Source organism: Argentina silus, assembly GCF_951799395.1.
Source record: "Argentina silus genome assembly, chromosome: 10".
Taxonomy (NCBI): domain Eukaryota; kingdom Metazoa; phylum Chordata; class Actinopteri; order Argentiniformes; family Argentinidae; genus Argentina; species Argentina silus.
In genome coordinates this window covers 14,284,034-14,310,741 of record NC_139664.1, presented here as the reverse complement: position 1 = coordinate 14,310,741, position 26,708 = coordinate 14,284,034, and the positions used below count along the sequence as shown (strand labels likewise).

Genomic DNA, 26,708 nt, shown 5'->3' with positions numbered 1-26,708 from the left:
TCCAGATATCTAAAATATATTTTCGCCAAATCAAAAATACTTATGATGTCAGTACAGAACATACAAGCAAAGTCCATCTTTTCATAACACTCAAAAACAAACACAATCATACAAATATTGTTCTGCTGATAGTTGTATATCACATTTTATGAACTTTCTGATAAAGTCATCATTCTATTTTAATACAGAATTCTTGACTAAAATAACCGCTCCATAGCATTCATGGAAGAATCATCATCATCATCATCATCATAAGTCATTGACAGCAATGACACTTAAATAATGTGTCAACATCAACGATCTTCAAAACATTGTCCCGTATTGCTCTTTTGTAAAAAGCTTTGGAGAGGAGGAATGAAAGTCCATTCAGATGTGTAGAGACATCAGAGGGAGCAATACGATGGTCATGCTGGTGTCCATCTCCCTCCTCTATTTCACCACGGTTACAACGTGTTTCTCCTTCTCCGTCACCACCGGGACTGAGCCTGGCTTGCTGTGCTTGCGTACGTTCCTCTCCCTGGAAAACACACAATGAAAACCATGAATAACTCAATCCTCAAACTCAAGAGATCAACTCATGAGAATATTCAGGGAGAGAAGCATTAGCAGAGTAAACAGAGCAGGTAGTCATGGCCCTAAACTCACGTCATCGACTGACGTACTTGACTGATGTAAAAAAAAGACTGTGTATATTGCAATAAACGTGACACGCAAGTGTGCTACTATCTTTAAAAAAAACAGACTAATCCATGAATCATCACATTTGCGGTGATGCAGGCCGAGCTGGAACGATCACCGTACACATTAGTGTAGATAAGAAACAGACCAGGCCTAAGTTATAAGGGCACGTCAGAGCAGTCATATTTTCCATTAGGTGAGTGTGCCTGGGTAGGGCAGACCTCTTCTGGCAGCTAGCCATAGCATTGTAACCGCTACATGGACACTAGGAGGCCCTTCTGCCGTAGTTGGAGTAAGGCCAGGATAGGTCTGAACCTCCTGTGTAAACAGGGATCGAGACTTTTCTTTGTGGTGCAGCCAAAGACCAGGCCAACCGCCCCAATAACCTCAACCCTATGCAGTGCCAAATAACGTCCAGAGTAATACTATTTACAGGCCCCATTGAGCTGATAAACATCTTCATTAAGGATAGAGACGACTCATTCTGTGGCATTACTGCTACTAAAGAAAATCTATTGAAAATAGTTAATCTAACCCAGAGTGGCTGGTCCTCTATGCCTATGCAGTGTGGTGGAGAGGAAGCCACTGGGGGGGAGAGAGTGGGGAAAGAAAGAGCACTTACTTCCTGCGGCGTGCCTCCTTCATGACGCGCAGCTCCTTGCTCTGGCTGTAGATGGCCTTGGGCAGGTGGCGGTGGCGGGCGATGCGGCGGATCTGCGGGTGGTGCTGGAACTTCTCTTTCAGCTTCTGGCTGTAGTTCAGAGCAGCCCTCTCCCTGGGAGCCAGCTACAGGAGGGCACAGGGGGAGAGAGACAAAGAAAAGAAAAAAGGAAAGAGAAGGGGGGGGGGGGGTTGGTTAGAGGGGGAATCATATCATTTACAGCTTTTGTTTGAAGCTCAGCTAGGCAGGGCTAAGCTGATCAGATCGCATGCGTCTGGCCATGTGTTCCTGGGTTCATATGAGCAGTACTCAACCGACTCACGGCTCCACCTTCAGATTTCGCCAAATTGCTTCCACTTGTCCAATCCTCTCAGATCTACAATAGTTTATAGATGCTAGGGGTTGACTCTGACTCCTCACTTCATTACATGGCCTGTATGACATTACACCCAACTCATCCCTCCAAAACGTGCTCCTCCACTGCCTCCTCAATGCTGGAGCCCACATCTCCCAAGGTTACTGCAGTAGAGGTAAGTTAGTAGACAAGAAACTCCTGTGTAGATTTGAAGATGGAATACTAAACAGGGGGAGGAAATTCCCTTCAAAGGGAATCAATCTACTGAGATTCACATGGACGCCTCGTTTCGATACGCTTATCAACTGCAGCACCATAATGAGGACATGGAGGACATTTGCCAGAGAAAAAAATGAATCAAAATAAAATGTTATTAATCATTTAAAACACATCAGTATATCCCTTACGAAATTAAACCATGGAAAAAGGAGCATTGTATGTGTTAAGCATGGGATAGACAGTTGTATTTTTAACAGACATCTGCTCACTCAACCACACGTTCACAGGCACTTCATGCATGTCTTTGTGACTTAGATACTATCTATGACTTAACATGTTGCTTACTGGCAGCATTGTAAAATGTTGGCCTGTATGTACAATAAGCAAAAAATAAAGCTTGAATCCATCACATTCACGTCTAAGTCAATGACGGTCTTAAGAGTAGACAACAGAGCAACACACCCTTCACTCTCCCCCCCCACCCCTCTCATAAAAACCTTGAGCCTCTGATTCTCTTAGGCAGAGGCTCTCTAAGTGTGCGTTCTTCAAGGGCTTTTATTCTAATTAAAAGCAATGATTTTTCTCAAATTCAATTTGTTTGGAGAAAAGCGAATAGCTGCTGATCCTGTTGAAGCACACTGCATCCCTAGGCAGAGCGGACAGCCTGTTAAATGTTATTTATGAAATTCTTAACATGAGTGAGATACAAGGAGGAGCCGGGCAGGGCAACACTGACGCTGCATTATCTAACACAACATAACTAACATATTGAGTTTACAATATCCACCATTTCTGGAGGGAACAAGTTTGTCTGGAGATATTGTTTAACAGCATGAGCGGTGTGTAGATTTATTGAGTCAGATTTAGTGTCATATCAATTACAGAGTCATTACAGTGTAATATGGTGATGAATTTACAACAAAGCAACAATGTGTTACTGGTGCATAAAACCTATATGACTCGATCTCCTAGTAGGACTGTAAATGTTACTCCACGCAATATCATAGAGACTGCGGTGGTCTTTCCATCCCTGCCTGGTTGTCTGTGTAGTTCACACTGTGGGGGTAAAGGTCATCCTATGGGAAGTCATCAGAAATGAGAGAGATGCTGTACTGTAGATAGAAACTCAGACTTCGCCAGGCTGAAGACTTTCTCCTCCTGAGATTAGACATAGCCTTGATTCAGCATTTCTTTTTAATTAAATACCCTTCCAGTACAACTGGATTGTTAATGCTTCATTATTTCCAGAGTGCCCGCTTTAAGTGATTGGCCGATTCAAACTGCTGATAGGAGCAAGGCTCGTCTGATCTGTTTAAGTGCAAAGCTTACGAATAAATCTTGTCTTACAGACTGACAGTAAAACAAGTGCCAAAAGTTTGCCAATTCTCCACTGTTAAGCTGCATTAAGGGAATAAGGAAGAGTGAAGCCGATTGGGAACGAAGGGCGGATATTAGAGATGGCACAGCAAAATGCCTTCAATCTCTTTAATTCACCCTTAAATGGCCATTTTGGCATTGGTTAAGAGCGGCAGGCTGTTCAGTATTCTCATGAAACCGGAAAAGAAGAGTTGAGTAAATCATAAGATATTGTTTCAGGAAATATCAAATTCAAGAACTCTCAATGACGCAATCATTTTAATAGTGAATGTTCAGCGTTAAACAGAGCATAACTAATGTCAGATCCAGCCTTTGGAGTGCATCGTTACGTCCCACACGGGACAGACCGTCTTTTTGGAACCACATGGCTACACATTGCTCCAATCTGCCACTCACATCCCTGTCCCTATTGGTACATTATTGTTATTGAAAGTGAATCTGCCGTAAGCTAGCATCCATCAGAGCACTTGGCAGTGGCATTGTAGTTGCTCCTGGCACATCTGCCCACTCTCATCCCACTGAGAGGGTGGGCATCAAGCCATAGCAGGTTGAAGAATCTAACAAACTCGCACATGGTCAAAAAGAAGCTCCATTGAGGGAGAACAGAGCCTGCAGCAGCCCAAACAAATGTATCAGAAGAACATAACGATACTTGGTCATGAAAAATGTGTCATTCACTCAATACAAAGAGTCAATTTTGCAAGACATTTGACTGGGAGGGGGGCAAACTGCATTCAACAACACTGCATACGGTAGGTGTGCTGCTTTCAAGACTGCTCTGGCTCCTAAAGAAGTCAGACGCCAGGGTTAAAAAGGAGAGGGGCAGGCCTCTTACCACGCCTAGTTTCTCCGCAGCGTTGGCCTTCCACAGACGGATGTTCATCTCATCTGAGCCGCTCAGGACGTACTTGTTGTCTGATGACCACTTGATGCAGATGACGTGTTGCATACGTTTGGTATGGTAGACCTCCCTGTTGATATGGAAACAGACAAACACACACCCTCAGTCAGATGATGCCAACTGTAGTTCTACAATGTCCTCTTTGTCTAAAAGGGTACTTTGAGAATCAAAAGGTGGCTCTCAATTAGTATTTCATTCCATCATGCACCATAATAAAACCAGGGGTAAGTCTGCTGTCACATTACTTATCAAGACCCATATTTACGCTGATCCACATATCAAAGTGCTTAGCAGACTGCAGAATGTTCAGCTAAATCACAAGCTAGGCCATTTAGATGCTGTATCAAAATCAATAGCAAGCCATGAAACACAGGCAATAGGTTCAATAGCCCCACAAACAAAAATCAATACAGTCCTGCATTAAAGAATTATTCTAATTTGACTTTGTTAGAGATGGTGTAAATCTAAGTGCCATTTTATTGTGCAGCGATATGAAGTCTACTAAACAACCTACTATAGTATACTACTTTTTTTTTTAAATAAAAGTGTAGGCTACACAAACGTGTTAGAAACATGTTATGAACAACTGAAGTGAACAATGAACAGGTATCATGCATCGCTGTGGACACAAAATGGTTACCCTGGTTATTCCACAGCACGTTCTCTCACACTGACCTGCTGTGGCCGCTTTCTTTCGGGAAGATTCGGATGGTCTTATCAAAACTAGCGGAGACAAACTCCTTCCCAGTTGGAGAGTAGTCTACATCCAGCACAGCAGAGACATGGTCCATGTGCACCATGACCGGTTTGTCTAAGTACCTCATGTCGTATGTGTACAGACTGTAAGGTGGAGAAAGAGAGGCAAATCAATGTGGGGGTGCACAGTGATGTAGATCACACCTTAATGGACACACTCTCACTCACAACACAAAAATCAACAGATCAGAATACACACATGGCTGACAAACATTTCTCCATGAGTTACTTGTATGCACTATATGAACACATATTCAACATCATATTCTAACTCACTTGTAATCTTCATTTGAGCATGTGAAGTTATACGCTTCCATGGGATTCCAGCACAATGTATTGCTCCTCATACTCATGATTACCTATAAGAAATTCAAACATCAACTTCAATATGCATATAATAATATATGTACTGTAGACGTCAAAGGAGATGAGAGAAAAGGGCACATTTATGGAGATAGAAGTATACCTTTTTAAGAGGTGCAGCTTCCCTCATGTCATACAACACAATGCTTCTGTCAGAGGCACAGCTTGCAAGAAGTTCAGTCTGAGAAAAGAGGGGGGAAGGTTTTCGTCTAAGCTTTTGATTCATTTCCAAAACTTTACAGACATCATACCCATGTTGGTTACTCTATCCTGAACTGTGTGACATACCATTCCACACAGATAGGACTGAGAAACAAAGAGAGAGGGTTCACCTCCACAGGGTTGAAGCGGACACAACTGAAGCTGTCCACTCCCCAGGAGAAAGAGCGGATCGGGCTGCTCCTCTGCTCGTCCCAGATGTCCACCTGCTGGCCACAGGTCACAAACACACCGTCCTTCTGGTGGTGGTCCATACTGGTGAACACAGACTGTAGGTAATACAAAAACAATACATCATCATCATCAAAGGGAGAGTGAAGGGGGGGACACACCAAATCTGTCTACATCATCTTATGTTCTTGTTCAATTTGACAGTACTTAGAGACAATAGCTGAGCAGAAGACACTGCAATACCTTTCCAAGAATAGTAAGAAGAGGTTCCTCTTCTTCTCCATAGCCAGGAGCCTCCATGTTCCACTGTTTGATCGTTTTGTCATCACCAACCTGTTATTCAGACAATATATAGACAAGAGGAAGAATTATTATTTTGATTGACATTAAATGTTTTTCATTTGAGATTTAATCTATGGCGCAAGACTGCATTTCAGGTGAAGCCCTTCGTGACCTCTTTGATATAATAAAGCAGGGGATGATGAATAGTAAAACAAATACCGTAAAAAAGGAGGTGCCACAGAAACGGACACACATTCCCCGGACAAAGCCTTCATGTGCCTGAAGTGTGCGGACGCACTCTCGCTTGGTAAGATTCCATACCTTCACCTGAGGATCACAATAAGGTTAGAGTTACATGTGTTTCAACAGCTGTAATTCAAACCGTTTAAACAAGCACATTAAACTGAATGGAAATCCAAAGGTTTAGAAGAGAACAATTAGTCATTATTACTATTGAGCATGTTGTGATAAAGAAATTGTTGCGAGAGACCAACCCATGTCTTTATTAGAATGTATTTAGAAACTGCTATATACCTCTCCATCGCAGGAGCCGGACAGCACTGTAGAGAGGCTCTTGGAGTGCTTGGCCATGCAGTTCACCCCATCTCTGTGCCCGTCCAGGGATGCCACGAAGGGCTTGGCAAACACCCGCTCCAGTTTGGTAGCATTCAGAGCACGTTGGTATTCTCTGGGTACCTCGAACGGGTGGAGGGATGGGTCGTAATTTCTAGGAACTGTACAAAGACAACAACAAAAAATTACGTTAGCGCCTAAGTTACTATGCAAATCAAGTAGCTAGCTAGCTAACAAAGTCTCCCAATCAATAGTAAGTTAATTATTAGAGCTGACTGAGTAGCCAATAACCAGGATCGGCCAGGGCAACACCAACACACAGTGAGGAACAATCCCACTGATAAACCCCTCCAGTGGCAGTGGCGTGCGGATCTAGAGAGCAGACTTACCACGCTGGATATCCATCTTCGTCTCGCGGACATAATCGTCCGGATTCCTGCTGAGAACTTTAACTTTCATTGCGTGTCAGAATCACGTAGAATGTTTTGTAAAGGTTTATATTTATCCAGTAAAAAATAACTCAACGTGCGGCCATGTGTTTATGTCAGAGCGTTCGACGTCACGTGGGTCTTTCTTCTTTGACGAAAGCGAACACTGGGAGGAGAGATCGTAGCATTTGAGCCTGGACTGCCATCTAGTGGTGATTTGGAATAGTTTACCGTTGCATTGTGGGATACACAGTCTTCCGAATTGCGTCATATTTCATTAAATGTATGGGACGGAACGAGGATCAACTGGAAAGGTCGTGGAGTGCTTGACATCTGACCAAAACGTGGTTCACTGAAATGCCTGAACATGAGGAGGTTGTGCCTGTCGGATTACGGAATGACATTTAGCAGTTACTACCGTCTGCATGCTGTTGGTGTTGAATAAGACCTTTGGTACTGGGTAAACACATTTACAATAGCTAGCCAGGTAAACATGAGTCCTGCTCCAAATCAGGGTTCTGCTCCCTCGGACTCCTCGAGAACACCTTTCTCTATAACCGGACACATCCAGCAAGTCTTTAGCCATGTCAAATATGAGAATTTGGTTGCAGGGCTCAGTGGAGGAGTGGTGTCAACATTGGTTTTACACCCTCTTGATCTTGTCAAAATCAGGTTTGCAGGTAGGTGGTTATTTTATTCTGAAATTATAAATGTTTTAAGTTAGCCGTTGCATTGTATTGCATTGTAATTTGATGATGGTGATGCTATGACAGGCTAATTTCACTAAGTTGCTGAGCTGTTGAACATATGTCATGGAACAGGTGGGAACAAGTGCTATTAGGCAAATTGATTAGGCGCGTGGTGACAGGGGTAACATGAGTTGACTTTATGGCGACTGACAGTGTTCTCCCTTTTTGGTGCAGTAAGTGATGGACTGGAGTTGAGGCCCAAATACAATGGAATGCTCCATTGTTTGAGAAGCATCTGGTATCAGGAGGGTGTTCGTGGACTCTACCAAGGAGTCACCCCCAACATCTGGGGTGCAGGAGCATCATGGGGCCTCTATTTCTTCTTGTATGTATATGACAGCATGTATATAACACAGCATGATGCATATGTTGATTTAGCTAAAGTCCTCTGTATGTCAGTCAGAAGCCTGTAGAACCCTTTGGCTACAACTGTCCTTTATTTGCATTTCTAGATTTTAATCAGTGAACTCATCGATAACACTCCTACATTATAATATTCCCAAACATAGCTCTTGTGTGTGTCCTATGAAGTGTATAATGTGCTGTTTCATCTTGCCCACAGCTACAATGCAATCAAGGAATACACTAAGGAAGGTCATGAGTCTGAACTAACTGCAACAGAACACCTGTTGTCCGCAGCTCAAGCAGGTTAGTTCTGCCTCTATCCAGACCTCATGGGTACACTGATGGAGGGTAATGTCCAGAACAACCACTTGGAAGGTCAAAACACTCCTTTCATGAAGTTGGCTCAGTGAAACTCACACTGTATTATATATCTTCTGACCTTTTCTTTGTTATCTTTATACATTCATGTGATAAAATATGTCTTAAGTCATGCTAGAGAGTCCAATGGAAACTTATAAAGCACAACATTGATAAACAATAGTAAAGGAAATAGGAACACTGACTGCATTGTTTCATAATAATTTACCTCAAGTGACATCAATAACGCTTAATAAGATAAGGCTCTGAACTTGTGACCACATCAAACCCTCCATTTAGTGACATGAGCGGCCTCTTTGTGAATTCAACTCAAGCCTCTCAAGTGGTCCACCTCTTCACTAAACACAATAGTGTTTTCAAAGTCATTATCAGTTTAATTGCTCCCACAATGTTAGCAACAGACTTAAAGAGATTGTGTGTATGTCACACAAATTGTTGTTGTCTCAGTAACTTACCTCTGTTTCTTTCTTTCAGGGATATTGACGCTCACCTTAACAAACCCAATCTGGGTTAGCAAGACTCAGCTGGTCCTGCAGTATAATGCTGATCCCACCAGGAAGCACTACAAGGGAATGGTGGATGCACTTGTGAAGATCTACCGCTATGAGGGAATTCCAGGGTTATACCGGGTGAGGCTTAGTACACAACAATGTCTGTCATCTGTATGCATGATGGTTACAGTTTGGTGGGAGCTTGGGGCCTCTGCTACCAAGTCTCAGCCATATGAAGTCAGTGAATATGGCTTGAATCCTGGTTAATGTTACAAGTACGCCAACATTGAAGTAATGTAGAAATGCTGCTGTGACATTATTGTTACTTTTATTGGCCAATTGTATATCACATATCCATGAATACGCACGATAATCTCTCTACCCAATATGTTGGTGAGGAAAAACCTATAAGGTTCCTCAGGGTCTTAAATTAATTCATGGTATAGATTGAATTGTCTTAATGCATGTTTTGTGGACTACCACTAGGGGGATTCTCCCTGTCATTGATTTCAGTAAAGCATGCTGTACAAGTCGATGTGCAACAAAGATGTCCCTTGGTTGTGTAAAAATATTCATGGCCGTACCATTGATATTGGCGCTAAATGAAGGCGTAGGTCAGATACAAATAAATAACACAGTCCTTAATCCTCTAGGGATTTGTTCCTGGCTTATTTGGCACATCTCATGGGGCGCTGCAGTTTATGGCCTATGAGGAGCTCAAGAGAGACTACAACAAATACAAGAACATGCCTTCAGAAGCAAAACTGGTGAGTGCTGAGTGAAGAAAAATGACACTTTAATTCACCAGAAGACTGTAAATGTGTCCAGAAATGTGTAAATGTCTTTTATTAACTCAACCATATGCATATTATATCTTAAAACCACTCATAAAGATGACCCACAATTGAGTGTTCCTACTGACAGAGCTATGTCATACTCATGAACTCAATTAATTAACCTCTCCCTCTCTCCCTCTCCCAACAGAACACATTTGAATATATCACAATGGCAGCTTTATCCAAAACATTTGCTGTGGCTACAACATACCCATACCAGGTAGTCCGCGCTCGCCTGCAGGACCAGCACAATAAGTACAATGGAGTCGTGGATGTTGTCAGAAGGACATGGAGGTAAACCCGGGCCACTCATGTTGTTCATTTCCATACAGGGATCCTGAAAATATTTTACCTTGACTTATTTTGTTAATCATTAACCTCATATATTGCACTCTAACAGGGTATGATTAAGATGTGCAATATAAGATTATGCTTAATATTATAGTTCAGCTAAACAGTCATTATTGTTATCTGGACGTATTCAGGGGGTCAGCTAGGTTACATAATATTGCAAGAAAAAAAAAGATGTTGGCCATCATTTTCAATTTCTGTTTAGGATTAGGGGAAAGGGGAAGATTAGTTTGTGAGGTTTTTTACTCTGTAAAAAGTGACAAACTGTATTTTTGCCCACTCCTTCACAGGAACGAGGGTGCCTTTGGGTTCTACAAAGGCATGGTGCCCAACCTGATCCGTGTTACCCCCGCCTGCTGCATCACCTTTGTGGTGTACGAGAACGTCTCTCGCTGTCTGCTTGGGCAAAACAAATGAAGGCTGGAGACAACCACGGCAGGAAAACAGAGATGGGAAGTGGGACTGTGTGTGTGTGGCGCTAGAGAGCAAACTGTCCCAGGAGAGGAGAGCCAACATGACACCTGCACCTGTGGTACAAGAAGAGACAAGAACTGTGACTCCAAAAGTATGTGGTGCAATAAGATGTTACTACCAATGTGTAGGACAAGGAATAATTGATACCATGCTATGCATTGAGGTTTTGGATTCTCAGTGAGATGTGTTGCTGATGACAGTGCAGGTGCAGATCGGCATTGAAAGAGGTCTTTCTGTCTCTTTCCTGGATCATGCATCACAGTCGCCTCTGGGGATACAGGATGTGATGTGAAACATCAAAGCAGACTGAACAATTCTTAGAGGCTGCTGCTGTGGTTGTAGTCATTCTTAAATGCTGTGATATGAATACAGACTTGTTGACAACAAGTTTGTTTTATGTTGGAATTAAAAGCGATGGATTATCACAAGTTAGATATTTCATCTGTTTTTGCTTTAACAATCATCTATGAATTGGCTAACGGCTGTTCCTCCAGTGCAGAATGTTCCCTCTCTCCACCATGTTAGGACGAAGATATCAGCATTCCTTTTATTCTCAGGGGGACTGAATATGTGCATGTGTGATTGCTGTCATTTATTGCTATAGTGCATGTCAACTTTTATGTGAATGAACACGTATGAAATGAGAAGACAAAGGACTGATTACACTGTTCAACATATTGTGGCCTTAATTTCAATAGAGAAATTTTAATGCGTTGTCAGTTTTATAAGTATTTGTCCGTGATATAATTTTACTTCATGTACGCGTAGTTGTAGGTAAAATGATCTCTTCTGCAACTGTTCTTAGAATTTTGCTTTGTTTTTAGCTTCGGATTCAACTTAACTGCTGTACTGTATTTCATTGTCATTTGTTTTTATCATCTTCAACTTAGGGTGTTCTTTTTTTAGTTTATCATGTGATGCAAAAAGCAATTGACTAATCGTCTTGTTCTCTGGCGAAATGTATAAGATAATGGTGAGAATAAGGTTTACCTTATCAAATGTTTTACAGTGTGCACAATGAATAACACAGTACTGAATTATATTGTATTTGTACAAAATATTACTTTATTGACAGTAATGCATAAAAAGGTTATACGCACAGCAGAGTAGAAGTGTAGCCAGAATCTCATTGGATTACTAGAGTTGGACATTATCCATGGCTGGACCAACAGACAACCCTTCATAGAGCAGAAATACACAGTTGGCGATAGAACCTCAGGTTGCCAGAGTACCAATCCTGTACACAGTAGTTTGGCCTTTCTGATGTCATGTTTTATAGACAGTACAAACTATTTAAGTCAACATTAATGATACTGTTCTATGCTTTAGATAGCTATCCTATTTGATAACCAGAGCACAGTGTCAGATATGGGCCTTACCACTTAAAGAGAGGGCTTCATTTAGGCAGCTCTTCTATGATAACCCTGGATACAGAGTTCCATCCAGTGGAGGCGTCCCCTTTTGGGTAGTCAGCACAGGTCCCCACCCAAATAGCGACGTCCACCAACCCCGCCTTGATCCCTTCACATAGGCCTTCAACTGGTCAAGTAAGAGAAGAAGAGAATATAAAGGTCAAAGTTATTTTTAACAGCACAGCTCTAAGTGAACACCCACACTGCGTGCCAAGGAAAGGCCAGTTTATTGCATTGTTCTACCACACTGATGAAATTCCCAGATTCAGACAAATAAAATTCTCAAGTGAGTAAGTGATATCTTGCTTCAAATAAATGTTTTACGCCACTGTATATGTACGGCAATGTCAAGAGTTCAATAATAATAATAATTGTGGGGGATAAAAAGCTTTCATGTTTAAAATCTCTTTTAAACATAATTTCAGCCAAAAAATGTAATTGTATATTGTTTCTCACATTTTGTATACAAGCAGTAAAGACACCTGTTGTTGTCCATATTGCTTAGTGATAAAATGGAGGATCGAGTTTCAGCTCGGGAAGGGTTCGTTGAACATGCATGCTTTCAAGCTTCTCTGTGTTTATGGTGCAGTACATTAAACACATTGAAAACCAAGATAGATCATTGTGAAATCATTCTAGTCTTTTTTTCCAGTGCAAACCTACAACAAATGCCTACAGTATGACTGAAAGCAGACTTGGGATTACACATATCTGAGTGCAACCTTCTTCCACCAATGCTGAAACAAACCCACCAATTACAACAAAGACCACTAGCCAGAGTGTCTTCACTCGGTTACGTGTTGGGCTTACCAGATGAGGTTCTGTGTATGTTAATGGTTGAGTTGAGCTCTGGGCTGCCTTGGTCCAGGTAGATGATAGACTCAACTGGGAGGGGTCCTGTACACTCAGCCCCGTTAAAGGTGAAGTACCAGCGCTGGCAGCATGCCGTCTTACACTTGAGCCTGAGGGAGCCACTGAACAGGACACGCAGGGCGCTGTCAGAACGCAGCTTGGTGAATGTGCAGTCCTATGGTGGAAGACACGAGAGGGGGATAAACAAAATGGCACTGTGAGGATTCTGTGCTACTTCTTTAAAAATCCAACCAGCTACCTAGAGAGTGATATGGCTTTAATCTCATTTGTTTCATCACCTTTGCAAAATTGGTTGTCAGTGGGATCGTTTCAGTGTACGGCAATGTACTCCAAAAAAGAAAGAACAGCCTACACCAATAAGGAAAGAAAAGCCCTCGCATGGTAATTGCTGCTTTCAAGTGCTTTGATGAACTTCTTCCACTATATTCATTGCATTGCATTGTAATGACATTTATTTCAAAGACGATATTAATGATGTGATCAGACACTTTCAGTATCTCAGATTGTGTCAGTTGAACACAATGGGTCACTTACAGCGATTTTGCCCAAGTCGATTCCATAGTTCAAGGAGTTCCAGGCACACTGCTTGTAATTTGGTCTCCATGGCTCCTCAAAGATCTCACTCACACACTCGCCTTTCTCACCCCTTTGGCCATCGCGTCCCGGGATGCCTGGTGTCCCAGGGATGCCATTGCTGCCAGGGTTGCCCTCTCTGCCAGGGGTGCCAGCCGGGCCCTGTGGGCAGCTGTTGTACTGGAAAACAAGAGACACAGAGTGAGTACAGTCAGGCCAAACCCACAGGCTCTCCAAACTGGACAATCATTTAGTTTACATCCTACTTCAGATTCTTCGACAGGTCATGGAATAATCAGGTCTTATCGGGTTCATTCTGCAGAGAGTATTCAGCCGGAATCCACTTTCCTCTCACTGATTATTTTGATCTGAAATCATGATTCTAACTAGCAACCTTCCATCTAACCAGGACATGGACTCGATCACATGCATACTACACTCTCATATACATGTCGATCAAAGTCCTCGAAGGCAAATAGGTAATTAGATGTAAAGACTTCCAGTGCTGTAGACTCAATTGAATAGGTGCAAAACCAGATGCTGAGTAAATGATTTAGAGCATTTCTAACAGCATGTGGCCAAATGAAGTGAGAAAGGCAAAGACAGCATGAGCTAATCAGGAATCCACACTCTAAATCTGTTAAGTCTGTCTCTGTGGTCACTCAGTACAGCTCAGCGTGATTCACTGTCCAACTGTCCAGCGTTGTTTAAACAGATGCTGCCTCTTACTCAGAGTGATTCACACTTAGGCTACTATGCCAAAGTAACCATGCCACACACTTAGTAGGAAAAAATGTTGATCCAAAATGACTGCTTATCACATGACCCTCATGCTTAGATAGAGTGTAAGAATGTGCAACTTTATGATAACACTTACTGCATGTATAGTAGCACAGGCTAATTGTAAGGAAATCAATGAATTGTAAAGAATGAGTTTGCTGCACTATAAACATATCCTTGGCCTAAACCAATACATTGCTCCCTTGAGATACTCTTTGAAGACACTTTTTATCTGTAGGAGTAATGCAGCCTTGTTCTCAGATGAACATTGACTAAAAGGACTTGATGTGACATAGGAAAATGGCAGCTTTTTGTCAGGCAGACAGCTGTAGAGTTTATGGCCTATGGCCATAAGGCAAAGCCGTGAGTCAGCAAGCAAAAGAGAAATAACAAGAGAGAGAGAGCTCACATTATACTGGCTATTTCAAGAATGAGTTCTAACTTGAGTGTCTGGGGAAAAGGAGACATTATAATTATTCAAATCACATCTTTAAGACAGTATTTGAGAGAGCACTTCAGGAATGCAAACATCAAATCTGTGGAATATGGGGTTTGGAATTACAGTATTTCAATCTCAGCTGTCGAGACACAAATGGGATAGTGAGGACACCATGTCTGTTTTTGCAATTAAGTGAGAATGGAGCCACCTGAAGGCCTGCTCTGGAGGAGTAATGTGGCTTACATCATGGCTCATCTAGCAAGCTGAGGGATCTAAAGCTCATGTTGGCAAATTAATAGGCTATAACGCTATAACTATATCATAGGTCTAGACATTTCCTCATTAGGTCATTTAGTCATGGCCCGAAGTATGAGTATTAGTAACACAATATAGAAAAGCCTCTGCAACTATTTATAGATGTGTACTGTACTTACATTATCATGATCCAATGCCAGTATAAGACTAGTAATTCACAAAGTTGAGGGAATGTCTGAAATGTTTACTAGGGTTTGATTTGGTTTTGGAGGCGATTCAACGTAATGAATGGAGCCTCTGTCCTCTCAGCCACAGAGCTGAATTCTCTATAAACTTCCATGCTAGTTCTTAAAGTGCTGAACAAACTACTGAACACACAGAGACAAAACAGACCACTGCTGCAACACCAGGGATACAGGCTGTTATTGTTACTTTAGACTGGGTTGAGATTCAAGCAAGGGTCAGAACTAGCTACACTACATACACACATATAGGCATACATAGCATGCATAGTCAGTGTGAGGAAAGAGGAAAATACTCTAAGGCTCTGGAAAGGATGAGATATTACCATGTTTAAATAAGAGGATCTTGCATCGTCAGAGTGGCTGGTGCAGTTTGGTTTGTCTGCATCGTTTCCAGTGCACTAGATGGTGACATAAGATGCTGTTCATCAATATAGTTCACAGCCACACTGCTGAGTTATTGCAAGTCTATATCACTGATCAGATCTAAACTACATAAAAAACACACAGCCTCATTCCTCTTACAGAAAAGACAGATCTTGGGCAGACAATGAACCAGCCAGACCCCTCATGACTTCCTGACTGTCTGGAAATCTTTTTTTGGAAACAGTGCTGGATCTTGGCCAACATTATGTCTGCATCAGTTATGCACAACTTGTTATAAAAAAACGTCATGATATCTGACATGTAACCTGGATATATAGAAAAATCATTTTGAGTGTCACTGATAACTGACATCAGTCCTCAGAATTCAGATTTTATTAAGATTTAATTTAAGCATATTAATCACATTTCAGATTAAAAAAAACTTTTCAGGATACAAAAAAACTAAATGTAAACGCTTTCTAACTATTTAGCATATACTGTAGCTCTTCGATTTCTTTAAGAAGAAGAAAACATAATTAAAAGAACAAAACGAGGCTATTTTATTGCTAGCTTTGTTCTGCTTTGTAACAAACTATTGAGACGCCTTATTCCCGGATTCACTGACTCGCTCACCTTGTCGAAGTCAGCATCCTTCTGGCGAAGTCCTCTATTTCTCACTTTATCTATTCCATGAAGTGGTAGAATCACGCAGGTGAGGATCAGCATACGCGCTGGAAGAGTCACCATATTCATTCACCTACTGTGGATTGAGACCACAGCGCTGCCTCAGTCAGACGCAGTGCAGGCTCCGGACAGTGTTCTTAAGTGAAGCAGCTAGGGAAGTAGAAGGCGTGGGGCAGGCTGTCTAAAATGTGTTCTCAAATGGGATTGCGAAGCTGCTTTGCCGCTGAAAGTTTGTTTAAAAAAAAAAAAATAGACCACCCATAAAATACCTGTAAATAACATAGTATATCAAGTCTACTTCTGACACAAACAAAGCAACATTGATTGGAAAAGGCTAGTAAATGCAGACTAAATTATGCTTTATTCATTAGCCTAATAAAATAAGACACATTACAGTTCAGTTTATTTTATTCAAGAATATTTTATCAAAAGGAAATGGAACCCATATAAAATGTATCAAATACATACATAACACTAAAAAAAGTCACAAAATGTCGCTTCTTTAGCATTTTTAAAAGTGTAATTTAAAAATCTACAGTGATCCTAAACAAATCCTTAACCATATGCCATCAAGAATGAGTACAGAACTTGTATATGTATGAACTGTGGAAGCAAGACAAGCAATTCCCTTTAGCTAATTTCTTTGTCTTGTGACATAATAAAATAATCAGATTTTGGTAAAGGAATGGTTCTGAACCAGGACACAATAATGAGAGGGAGGCACTGAGAGGGATTAGCAATAGGCCTACTTACACAAAGTACTGTGCATATGTATGGTTACATGCTCTTTACAAACAGTGTGTTACTCAAAGACATAATCCCAACAAGCATTTTAGGGAGACATTTGCAAGTGAACTGTGTACAATTGAAGGATTAAGAATCATGCTAATTTTAAACCCTGAACAAAGACCCAAACCTCTTATTTTGGACAAAAAAAAGAAGAAAAAATCCATATTTACTGTAGGCACCATACACGCACATTCCCAGCTTTCATTGATAATAAGAGTACAAGACCTTCTGGCCATGTTCCCCCCTCTGAGAGATACATTCCAATTCAAACACAAGCACATCTTTGAATCATCTTAATGCTCTGATTTCCGTTACAATGTAGCCTATCAAGAATGAGAAGAATGAGAATGAGAGAACAATATCCAACAAACAGGTCAAGATTCACATACTGGAAGCCTGTATTACTTGTCCTCACATCTGGCTGGAGATATGGAATGACTGTGTCACACATGCAAAGCATCTGTCGGTTCTTTGAAGAACATGACATGATGAAGTTGATAGAGGCTCATTCTTTTTACAGTAAGATAGTATAAAGCTTATATTTCATCCAGATCTACAAGATATGAAATTGATGACACATTGTGAAAAGTTGAAAATCAGCTACATTTTAAAACGACGTATACACTGTAACTATTTATAGAAATACTGAAATAAACCATGTAATTGAAATACTATGTCGAAAATAGATGACTTACAGAGTGTATTGGTAGAGTAGAAGAATAGTCGTCACGGTACTATATGTACAACACTGTCTTAGGAGGAGCTATGGTTCATATTGACATTTAGTCTTTTTTGTTGTACACAAACAAACTCCTTAACTGTGAATGGCCATATAAAAGGGCCTATAACAAAGACTAATCTACCAATGCTACTAATTGTGTCATGATAGAATTGTCTAACAAGCACATGAAATTTGAGTTTACCACAGCTACCTAGTTTCACTTGTTTGACAATGTTTTACTCAAAGCGCTTTAACTCAGTGTAAAGACTAGTCCAGTGATCGATGATTTGAATGTTCACATAAATATAGTGTTCATTGGCCAGTGTACATTCTACGCATTTGATATATCAATCAACAAACAGAGTGTATCTTTCTTTGTATATAGGTTTCATGAGACCTTATCCCGGAGAACAACTGGTTGTTGTACAGTGAGAATACAGCTGTGCTCCTGAAGAGCTGCACGTGTCTGTGCCCTCATTCACCTTAATGCGGCCAGTCATTTAGTAAAGCTGATTGATACTGTGTACACAGCAGCCGCACCTGGGGGATAAGTCTAATGGAGCTCTTCAGGACGCTGGTTGATTGCATACTAGTGTCTTCCTGCTTCTTCAATGTGGAAGGCTGGAGAATGGATGTCTGCTTGTTGGGGCTCAGCAGCTGCTGTCTTTGTCCCTGTTCTCCTCAATTACCTGGCGAACCAGGTGAGGGGCGGAGCCTTTTGCACTGCCACTGTGGGTGTGGCTTAAACTTGGGTGCTGTCCACTGGGCATTTGCCTTGCCTCTGATAAATCACTTCTCGGCGTCATCCTGAAGAAAAGAAAAAACAATGGTGAAACCAAAGGTTTGTTACAGCAAACGCAACTTTTTGAAAAAAAATTTTAAGATAATACGTACCAAAAACTCAACTTTAAAAAAAACAGAGGAAAGTTTTAGGCGTACCTTCCTTCTTGGATCCTCTGGAAGCTCTCAGAGCGACTGCTGACCTTGCTGGAGCTGCCCGTTTTACTGCGTCTCTCTATCCCCTCTCTCACCCCAGACAGAGCCTGTCCGGTGGGCTCCCCACGCCTGGACCCTCGGCTGGAGGCAGCCCTCTCTAGCTGCTCCCTGCCGGAGATCTCAGAGGAGCCCCGAGCCTCGGAGAGGGAGGCCTGGCCCCGGGCGTCATGGTTGCCGACTGCAGAGGTGCCGTGATTGGTAGTGGTGGCAGCGCCAGTGCTGGTGCCCATGGACTTGGAGATGACCTTGAGTTTGTGGGAGCTGGGCTTGTAGTGCTTCTTCTTGTGCTGGACACGGCTGTTGTGTTTGAGGAAGAACTCACAGGACTCCTGAAGCACTCTGCGGCTCTCAGTGATGGGACTGCAGAGCAGAGAACAGGGCCATGACACCTCCACACACATTGAACAACTGACAGAAATGGAACTCCAAGCAGTAACACTTCACATTAGATCTTATACCTGTGTAATAACACTGTAATTACTCTAGTAATAATATTTAACTGTAAGTTACATAATGTTCTTATGTAACTTTATTATGTTCTTAAGTTCTATATAATACAGGAATGTGGAGGGGGTGGGGGATGTCTTACTCTTTCTTTCGAGTCCTGTTGAAGAAGAATGCCCATTCTGAGCAAGTCTTCTTGCTGCTGACCCAAAACACAGCGGATATCCCCACCACTAGTGTCATCAGATATTTAATCAAAAACAGGGACAGGTCTGGTCGACCAGAATCTGCGGTCTGTAACAAACAAAATGCTGACATTAAAATGCTTGGAAGATTACATTACATTACACTACGTGACATCATTTGCCTTTTTCAACATCTGACTATTTCTAACATATCCCAATATGAAGAATATGTTCTCCTGCTGAGTGAATGTATGTTACCTTGTGTGAGCAGGGTATGCTGTACTCCTGACAGCGGTCGTTAATCCAGGTGTTCTCCCAGGTGCTGCGTAGGCTCTGCTCGTAGATGTAACAGCCCAGCAGAGTGACTAGCGGCACCAGGTACAGACCACTGAACACACCGATGCGGATCATGAACTTCTTCAGCTTCTCCTGGTTGCGTTCATCGTGCTGAATGACCTGTCGCACGTGATTGAGCGATACGATGCCAGCCAGCAGCAGGGAGAGGCCCACTATGACCCCTATGCACAGCGGTAGCAGCACAAAGTAGCGCAGGGCATTCAGGTCGTACAGCCCCACAAAGCACACCCCACTAATGTTATCCCCCTCCACCTTGTTGAGGGCCAGCAGCATGATGGTCAGAGCCCCGGGGATCCCCCAGGCCACTGAGTGGAACCACACCGCCTTCTTCTCTATGGCCTCACAGCTCCACTTGGGTCCGGCGGCCAGGAACCAGGTGATGGTGAGGATGACCCACCACACGATCCCTGCCGTGGAGAAGAAGTAGAGAAGCATGAAGAGCAGTGTGCAGCCTTTGCTCTGGGAGCCCAGGACCACCGTATCCAAGGCAGCCGGGTGTGAGGCCTTGTTGCAGGATGCGTTGTTTCCCAGCAGGAAGCCGATGAAGTAGATGAGGGAGACGACGCTATAGCAGACAGCGTAGAAGATGATTGGTCGCTCGGGGTAGCGGAACCTCTTGACGTCGATGAGGAAGGTGAGGAAGGTGAAGAGCGTGGCACAGAGGCAGACGATGGAGCACACACCAATGAAGTTCTTGGCAAATTCAATTTCATGGGGCTTGAAGTACATGTTGGAGCAAGGGGGGGCACAGTCCTGAGCCCCCAGAAAATATGAGCCCTGCCCTGGCTTGGTCTTCAGCAGCAGTGGGCACCAAAAGCCAAGGTCCCTCTTTGTTGATGGAGAGCTCTTGGGAGTGGTTGGTGGGAAGGCCGAGCCATCTGGGGAGATGTGGCAAGCTTCCAATCTAAAGGGAAAAAAGATACAGAAAGATACGACTGAGTACATTTCTTGCCTTTTTGGATAAAGGCCTAGACATTTTATACAGCTAATGGTATTTTCTGGGTTCAGAGCAGTCTCCCCACAGCTCTGTCCATTTCAGTCAAAGGCTCCCTCTTTAAGGCACTTTTAACTCTTTTCTAGTGAGCCCTGGATATACAGTACAAGTGCTTACTTCATTACCGTATATATAATGAAAGGCCAACTAGCTGTTTAGGAAACGTAGGTGCCTATACATGTCTTTTTAAATGTGGCTCAGTACAACATTCAGGGTTTTGCACCATGGTGATGCCTAGTGAATCAGGCCTAGTGTGAAAAGAGTCAACACCTGCACAGTTACCTGTCACACTGCATCTCTGGGGGCCAGGTGATGCCAAAGGTGCTGATGTCCTTCCTGCAGTCGGAGAGCACCGTTTCACACTGGTCACGACAGGGACGAATCACCTTGGTCTCCTCTGAGCATGCTGGGACAAAGGCCTGGCACAGGAAGTGGTGCACGTCCGGAGAGCATCGCAGGTTGACCAGGGGCATAAATGGCTACAGGGACAGAGGAGAGGATACACCTTGTTAGGCATGTCATACTCATGTGCAAGCAATAATTGCATTCAGGACAAGACAGTACATGCATAGAGGTCTCATGTGAAAGCCAATCATAGTGGTGAGGATGGAACTGAACAAGTGTATACATTCAGATATTTGTCATGTTGGAAGTTATAATCTATCCAAACAGTATTAATTTCAAGTAGATTAATCTATACTGTACATCAAAATGTACTGTACATCCGGCAAATGTTAAAATCAGTCAACATGCCATTTGATGATACACTAACTGCAGTAGATGAGGGTGACTTAGTGAAGGTCCCTTGCCATGGGCGAAGCCATAAATACACTCACGGAACACTTTATTAGGAACACCTGTACACCTTCTCATTCAGGAGGGGGTGTAATGGTGTGGGGAATGTTTTCTTCGCACACTTTGGGCCCGTTAATACCAATCAATCATTGCTTGAATGCCACAGCCTATTTGAGTATTGTTGCTGACCATGTACATCCCTTCATGGCAACAATTTACCCATCTACTAATGGCTACTTCCAGCATGATAATGCACCATGTCACAAAGCAAAAGTCGTCTCAAACTGGTCAGTGTTCTTCAGTGGCATTCCCAGTCACCAGATCTGAATCCAATAGAACACCTTTGGGATGTGGTAGAACAGGAGATTCATAGCTTGAAAGTGCACCTGAAAAATCTGCGTGATGCAGTCATGTCATCATGGACCAGAATCTTAAAGGAATGTTTCCAACATCTTGTGGAATCAATGCCACAAAGAACTGAGGCTGTTTTGAGAGAAAAAGGGAGGCCCTACCCAGTATTAGTATAGTGTTCCTAATAACGTTCTCGGTGAGTGTAGAATACTGTTGTTTTGATTTCCAGTGCACATGACTTGGTTGAAAAAGAGAAATACATTACAGTACATAAGAGGCTGTAATGTTCTATAGTGCCACACAAAGGAACCCTTTCACAGGCTGGCTCTCATATTCTTCCGTTTCAACAGATTTGAGGAGGAGTGGGGGTGGGAATCGGCATCAGAAAATGACTGCATGACCATTTGGAAACATACAAGCCAGGAGTCAAGAGGGAGCCTTTGACTGAAATGGACAGAGCTGTGGGGAGACTGCTCTGAACCCAGAAAATACCGTTAGCTGTATAAAATCCAAATTCCTTTATCCAAAAGGAAATGATTACTTTCTATTTTCCTTTTAGATTTGAATTCCTTGTGTATAAAGCCAGATATATAAAAATACTATAAACATGACTGGAAAATGGTAAATAGGGAAAGGGTAGATATTCCTTACAGTCCACATATCCAAAGCAATACATGCTGCAAACCATTTCTTCCAGTCACACTGAATAGGGTTTGTCAAAATAAACTTCTTTATGTACTTACTGCAAAAGCTCAAGATACCATCAAAAAGTACACAAACCATTACCAAAACAATGATAGTGTTTCTCTCAACAATTACAGATGTAATCATGTGGTCATTTTAATCCAAGGGCCACTTGGTGTAGATCAGATGTAGTGTTATCAAACTTTCTTGTTTATCTTACAAATGCAGTTATGCAGAACTATGCCTGCAGTAAATCCTGCTGAGGTTTACACTGTATAAGCTACATTACCCACCCAGCACTCCTACAATCAACACAGGGCCAATCGAACAACCCCACCATTCAATGTTTTCTCTCTCTTTTGCCTTAGCTCCAGTTTGGCAGTTGCCCAAACCTAGATGGGGCTTGGGCAACTCGTTCACTGACTGTAAGCGTCCTTGTTTCACTCCTGTGGAGGTCCAAAGCTCCATCTCAATGAGCTCTTCTTACTCTACAATTTGCCAGTTCTTTTCTTTTTTTTTTCTGTGGAGCCACTGTAAATATGAACACATTTGTACCCATGGAATCTGAGCACTGGTTTATGTTCTCATTGAAAGACCATTGAACCCTGTGCTGTGAATTTCAACCCAAGGTCCCTAAACTTAAGACAGAACACTCAAGTAATAAAATGGTATAACCACAAAATGCAAAGGATGCATTTGAAACAGAAATATCAATACAATTATATATACACACATACAGACACACACACACACACACACACACACACACACACACACACACATTAATATAGGTCTATCAAGGTACCATACAGTATTTGAAAAGCTGCCAACACTAATGGAATCTAGGCACATTGTCAGCACAAGGACAAAGCCCATAGAGGAAAAGGATAGTCCACCGGAAAATCGTATTGAAAAACACTCACAGGAGAAACACAGGAGAGCACAAGAGAACGCCTAATTATTGGAAAAGTCAAATTCATAACAAAACATACAGCAACTCATAGTAGGCCTAGACTTTCCAATAGGTGTAAAGTATCACCTGAAGGACAAAACAATGTTAGAGAAGGTTACAACGTTTGAAGTAAAATGTGACAGAGATTGAGAGAGGAAGAGAAAGAGAGAGAGAGAGAGAGAGAGAGAGAGAGAGAGAGAGAGAGAAAGAGAGAGAGAGAGAGAGAGAGAGAGAGAGAGAGAGAGAGAGAGAGAGAGAGAGAGAGAGAGAGAGAGAGGTTGAGAGAGTACAGTGTGGAATGCAGGCTAGCCTTTGTGTGTGACTGGGTGTGTCCCTCCCCTTCCTCCCTAAATCAAAGGGCCCACACAACAAAGTAGCCAAAGATCCCTGTGGTTGGGGTTGCCCTGAAATAAGAAGCGCACCTCTGCCAGATCGCACACAAAGAGTCCTGCAGTATATCACTGTTCCACACTTTACTGCATCATGTAACCAAACACTACAGTGACAGAGGGATGGTAACCCTTTTGGAATGCTAGGACACATTACTCTTCACAAGAAACAAAGTTGTTTATCTACATCCTACAGTAGGGAGTACAAGTAATATAGTTACAACAGAGTTTGAAGAACGTCAAATGGTGTAACACCAAATATTCAGCTTTAAAATGATATGACAGAGTTTATTTGTGTTGACATAGCACTGTGTGCATGGCAATACTTATTTTTGCACATGCTTGGATTACTAGCAAACAGAGAGAAATTACTGCAGAAACAGAAAACTGAATGGCTTTGTGCTTAAAAGAAGAGCAAGTTATTATCAATCCAAAGACCTACCTCCATTCTGCTGGCTGCTATATCCTGGTCATAGTGCTCCATCATGTTGGGGAAGAAGGTCATGTTGTAGGGCATCCCAAGGCAGCGATGGACCTTGATAGGTTCACAGGTGAACAGACTGTGGGCATGGCAGCATTTTGCCCCAATCAATGCCAAGCACACCCAAACCAGTCCTGGCATCACCATTGTGACAGCTGGGTAGAGGACCAGTCGGTTGGTAATATATTTGTATGTAACCGCTTTTTGGTTCAGTGTAAAGATGCCTAAATGTTGGACGCTGGCTCACACTTCATCCACATTCTTCTTTGTCAGGGGTCATCTCCGTGGAGACGGCAGGGGTAGCAGCAGGTGACACATTCCCGACAACCCCCACTGAATCAGCATGTGCCTCAAATTCGGAAGTCCCAAGCCCTAGAAATTACACTGTATGTCATTTATCTGCTTTTCACTTAGTACAGGGCTCTGTGATCATATGAAGATTGGTATAAGAGTCAATGACAGCTTTAGACTGGGGTATATTCTAAGGCATACAAAATGGTGAGTGGGTTATCAGGGACTGAGTGGATTATTATTACTAGGAAAAGACTTCCAGCAATCAAATCAGTTCATCCTCTTCTGCAGAGGTAGAAGTCAATGTAAGAGAGACACAGAGGCAAATAGATTTCTATTGAATTGAAGACTAATTCAATAGCGTGCACTTCATCTTGTTGATACAGGCATCGTCTCCTATGAAGTCTGGAATGTAGCCGCAAGAGTGTCTGATTTAAGGAGGCCCTCTCACGCAGGTAAGCTAGTCATTCACTGTACATGTAGCCATGAAACATGGATATTTTGTACTCAATAAAGCAAAAATATTTTGTATAATTTCTTGACTACAACGCATGTAGTTTGCATTGAATATCGTTTGTTTTTGCTGGACTGAGCAAATGAATGCAGCCCTTCTCTTGTGGATGTGCAGTTGCTATCTATAGTGTGGTTTCTTTCATTTTCGACATTAAACAAGTTGATCAATAGGCTACTGAATTGATGATATAGACCTATCAACAGGCAATCATAATATGACATGTTTTTCATATTCACTGACATTTTCACTGATCTACAAAACAGTTAATTTGTAACGGTAACAAGTTATGTATTAAGTATTATTAATAACACATTAACAACATGGACTGTTCAAGACATCACTTACATTGTAGCATATACGGATACAGTTGTGTACTGCAGATTATGCCATACAATGTATGTTATCAACATTTGTAACGAAGGCATGTTTACAACTACAAGCATATGGCTGTTACAGTGCTGTAATAGATTAGTCAACACAATATTTCATTTGTATATAAGAGGACGATATAACATTCCCATAGTATGAATAATAGCACATAATAGTAGCCCCATAGCCTATGAAATCTTCCAATTACTTGATCTGTTTCGGACCACTAGATTTACACATTGATTATTTCTTTTAGGCCAACAGAAAAAAACTTCTTAATAAAACTACCAGACTACTTTTTAAGAATTAATCAAAATGTACACTCAAAACGTACCTACAAATTCTTAAAAACTAAAGACTAAAAGTTTCCTTTCACATGGGTTGAGACGCCCATTTGATCCCCGTGTCGTCAACCAACTTCGGGGAGCGAGGTTAGTAAACATCCCTGGCTCAGTGGCTTAGATAGGCCGGGCCTAGATGAGTGAAGTAACATTTATTTAAGTCTTAAAGAAACAGAGTTGTAGTGGCCACCGCGCACTTACCTTTTAGTTGTTAGTTCTTCCTAAACATTAGACACAATTCCGTAGCAATTCTGCTGGGATTCTTTTCTAATGTTTCCTGCGACTCCGCAATTCTCCAAATCTCCGCCTTCTCCCTTTCAACTCAACATCCTGTATTCCGTAGTTACAATGTAACAATCCAGGGAAGCTGTAGCCAACTGTGGTCAAGTGTATCAGATTAGTAAAGTGATCAAACTAACTCCTAGGCCTTTTAGAGTGAGATATTTTCCTATTGAGAAATATAGTAAGGATAATTCCTCAATCGCATCCCTTATCTGTGGATTCAAATACAACCTATGATTTTTATAGAAATTGTGTTTTTTCCTAAACTGTGGAATTCGATTTCTGTTAAAGAATGGTATTAACAGCTGTGTTCCAACTGTCATTGTATCTCAGATCTCATTGTACGTTAGAGATAGAGGGAATAAAAAGCTGGGTCAATCAATATCACAATGAAATGTATATATTGGAAGTGGTGATCTTTGATAACTCTGTTATGTGGTTGACTGAAATGGCCAGTAGATGGCAGAAATGATTTAGCATTGGCCTGCTTTGATTATTTCTTTTCTATTCAAGTTTTTGATTCCATGTTATCATGTTATCAT

General features: G+C 41.9%; 4 protein-coding genes across 5 annotated transcripts; 1 reads left to right on the top strand and 3 right to left on the bottom strand.

The window, feature by feature from the left end:
- Window positions 1-7,113, bottom strand: dcaf13 (ddb1 and cul4 associated factor 13). Its single transcript, XM_083678667.1, has 11 exons — window positions 6,945-7,113; window positions 6,517-6,716; window positions 6,202-6,309; window positions 5,944-6,033; window positions 5,643-5,798; window positions 5,414-5,491; window positions 5,224-5,306; window positions 4,867-5,031; window positions 4,126-4,261; window positions 1,301-1,464; window positions 1-517 (listed from the first exon to the last, which is right to left on the bottom strand). Exons 1-11 carry the CDS (start codon window positions 7,012-7,014, stop codon window positions 430-432), a joined length of 1,338 nt encoding a protein of 445 aa, XP_083534793.1. The 5' UTR covers window positions 7,015-7,113; the 3' UTR covers window positions 1-429.
- A 172-nt stretch (window positions 7,114-7,285) lies between these two features.
- On the top strand, window positions 7,286-10,578 carry LOC310811516 (solute carrier family 25 member 32-like). Its single transcript, XM_083679702.1, has 7 exons — window positions 7,286-7,663; window positions 7,907-8,057; window positions 8,295-8,380; window positions 8,930-9,084; window positions 9,600-9,713; window positions 9,931-10,076; window positions 10,424-10,578. The coding sequence occupies exons 1-7, from the start codon at window positions 7,477-7,479 to the stop codon at window positions 10,548-10,550; spliced, it is 966 nt and encodes a 321-aa protein (XP_083535828.1). The 5' UTR covers window positions 7,286-7,476; the 3' UTR covers window positions 10,551-10,578.
- Window positions 10,579-11,990: 1,412 nt separating this feature from the next.
- LOC310811517 (collagen triple helix repeat-containing protein 1-like) lies at window positions 11,991-16,354 on the bottom strand. Of its 2 annotated transcripts, XM_083679703.1 has the most exons (5): window positions 16,181-16,354; window positions 15,508-15,582; window positions 13,427-13,645; window positions 12,830-13,046; window positions 11,991-12,146 (listed from the first exon to the last, which is right to left on the bottom strand). In XM_083679703.1, the coding sequence occupies exons 1-5, from the start codon at window positions 16,298-16,300 to the stop codon at window positions 12,004-12,006; spliced, it is 774 nt and encodes a 257-aa protein (XP_083535829.1). In that variant the 5' UTR covers window positions 16,301-16,354; the 3' UTR covers window positions 11,991-12,003. The 2 variants fall into 2 exon arrangements, with proteins under 2 accessions (XP_083535829.1, XP_083535830.1); XM_083679704.1 differs by lacking the exon at window positions 15,508-15,582.
- A 274-nt stretch (window positions 16,355-16,628) lies between these two features.
- On the bottom strand, window positions 16,629-26,199 carry fzd6 (frizzled class receptor 6). The gene is made up of 7 exons (XM_083679178.1): window positions 26,086-26,199; window positions 24,331-24,741; window positions 21,000-21,196; window positions 19,625-20,627; window positions 19,327-19,475; window positions 18,681-19,097; window positions 16,629-18,548 (listed from the first exon to the last, which is right to left on the bottom strand). Exons 2-7 carry the CDS (start codon window positions 24,514-24,516, stop codon window positions 18,392-18,394), a joined length of 2,109 nt encoding a protein of 702 aa, XP_083535304.1. The 5' UTR covers window positions 24,517-24,741; window positions 26,086-26,199; the 3' UTR covers window positions 16,629-18,391.
- Between the last annotated feature and the right edge of the window lie 509 nt (window positions 26,200-26,708).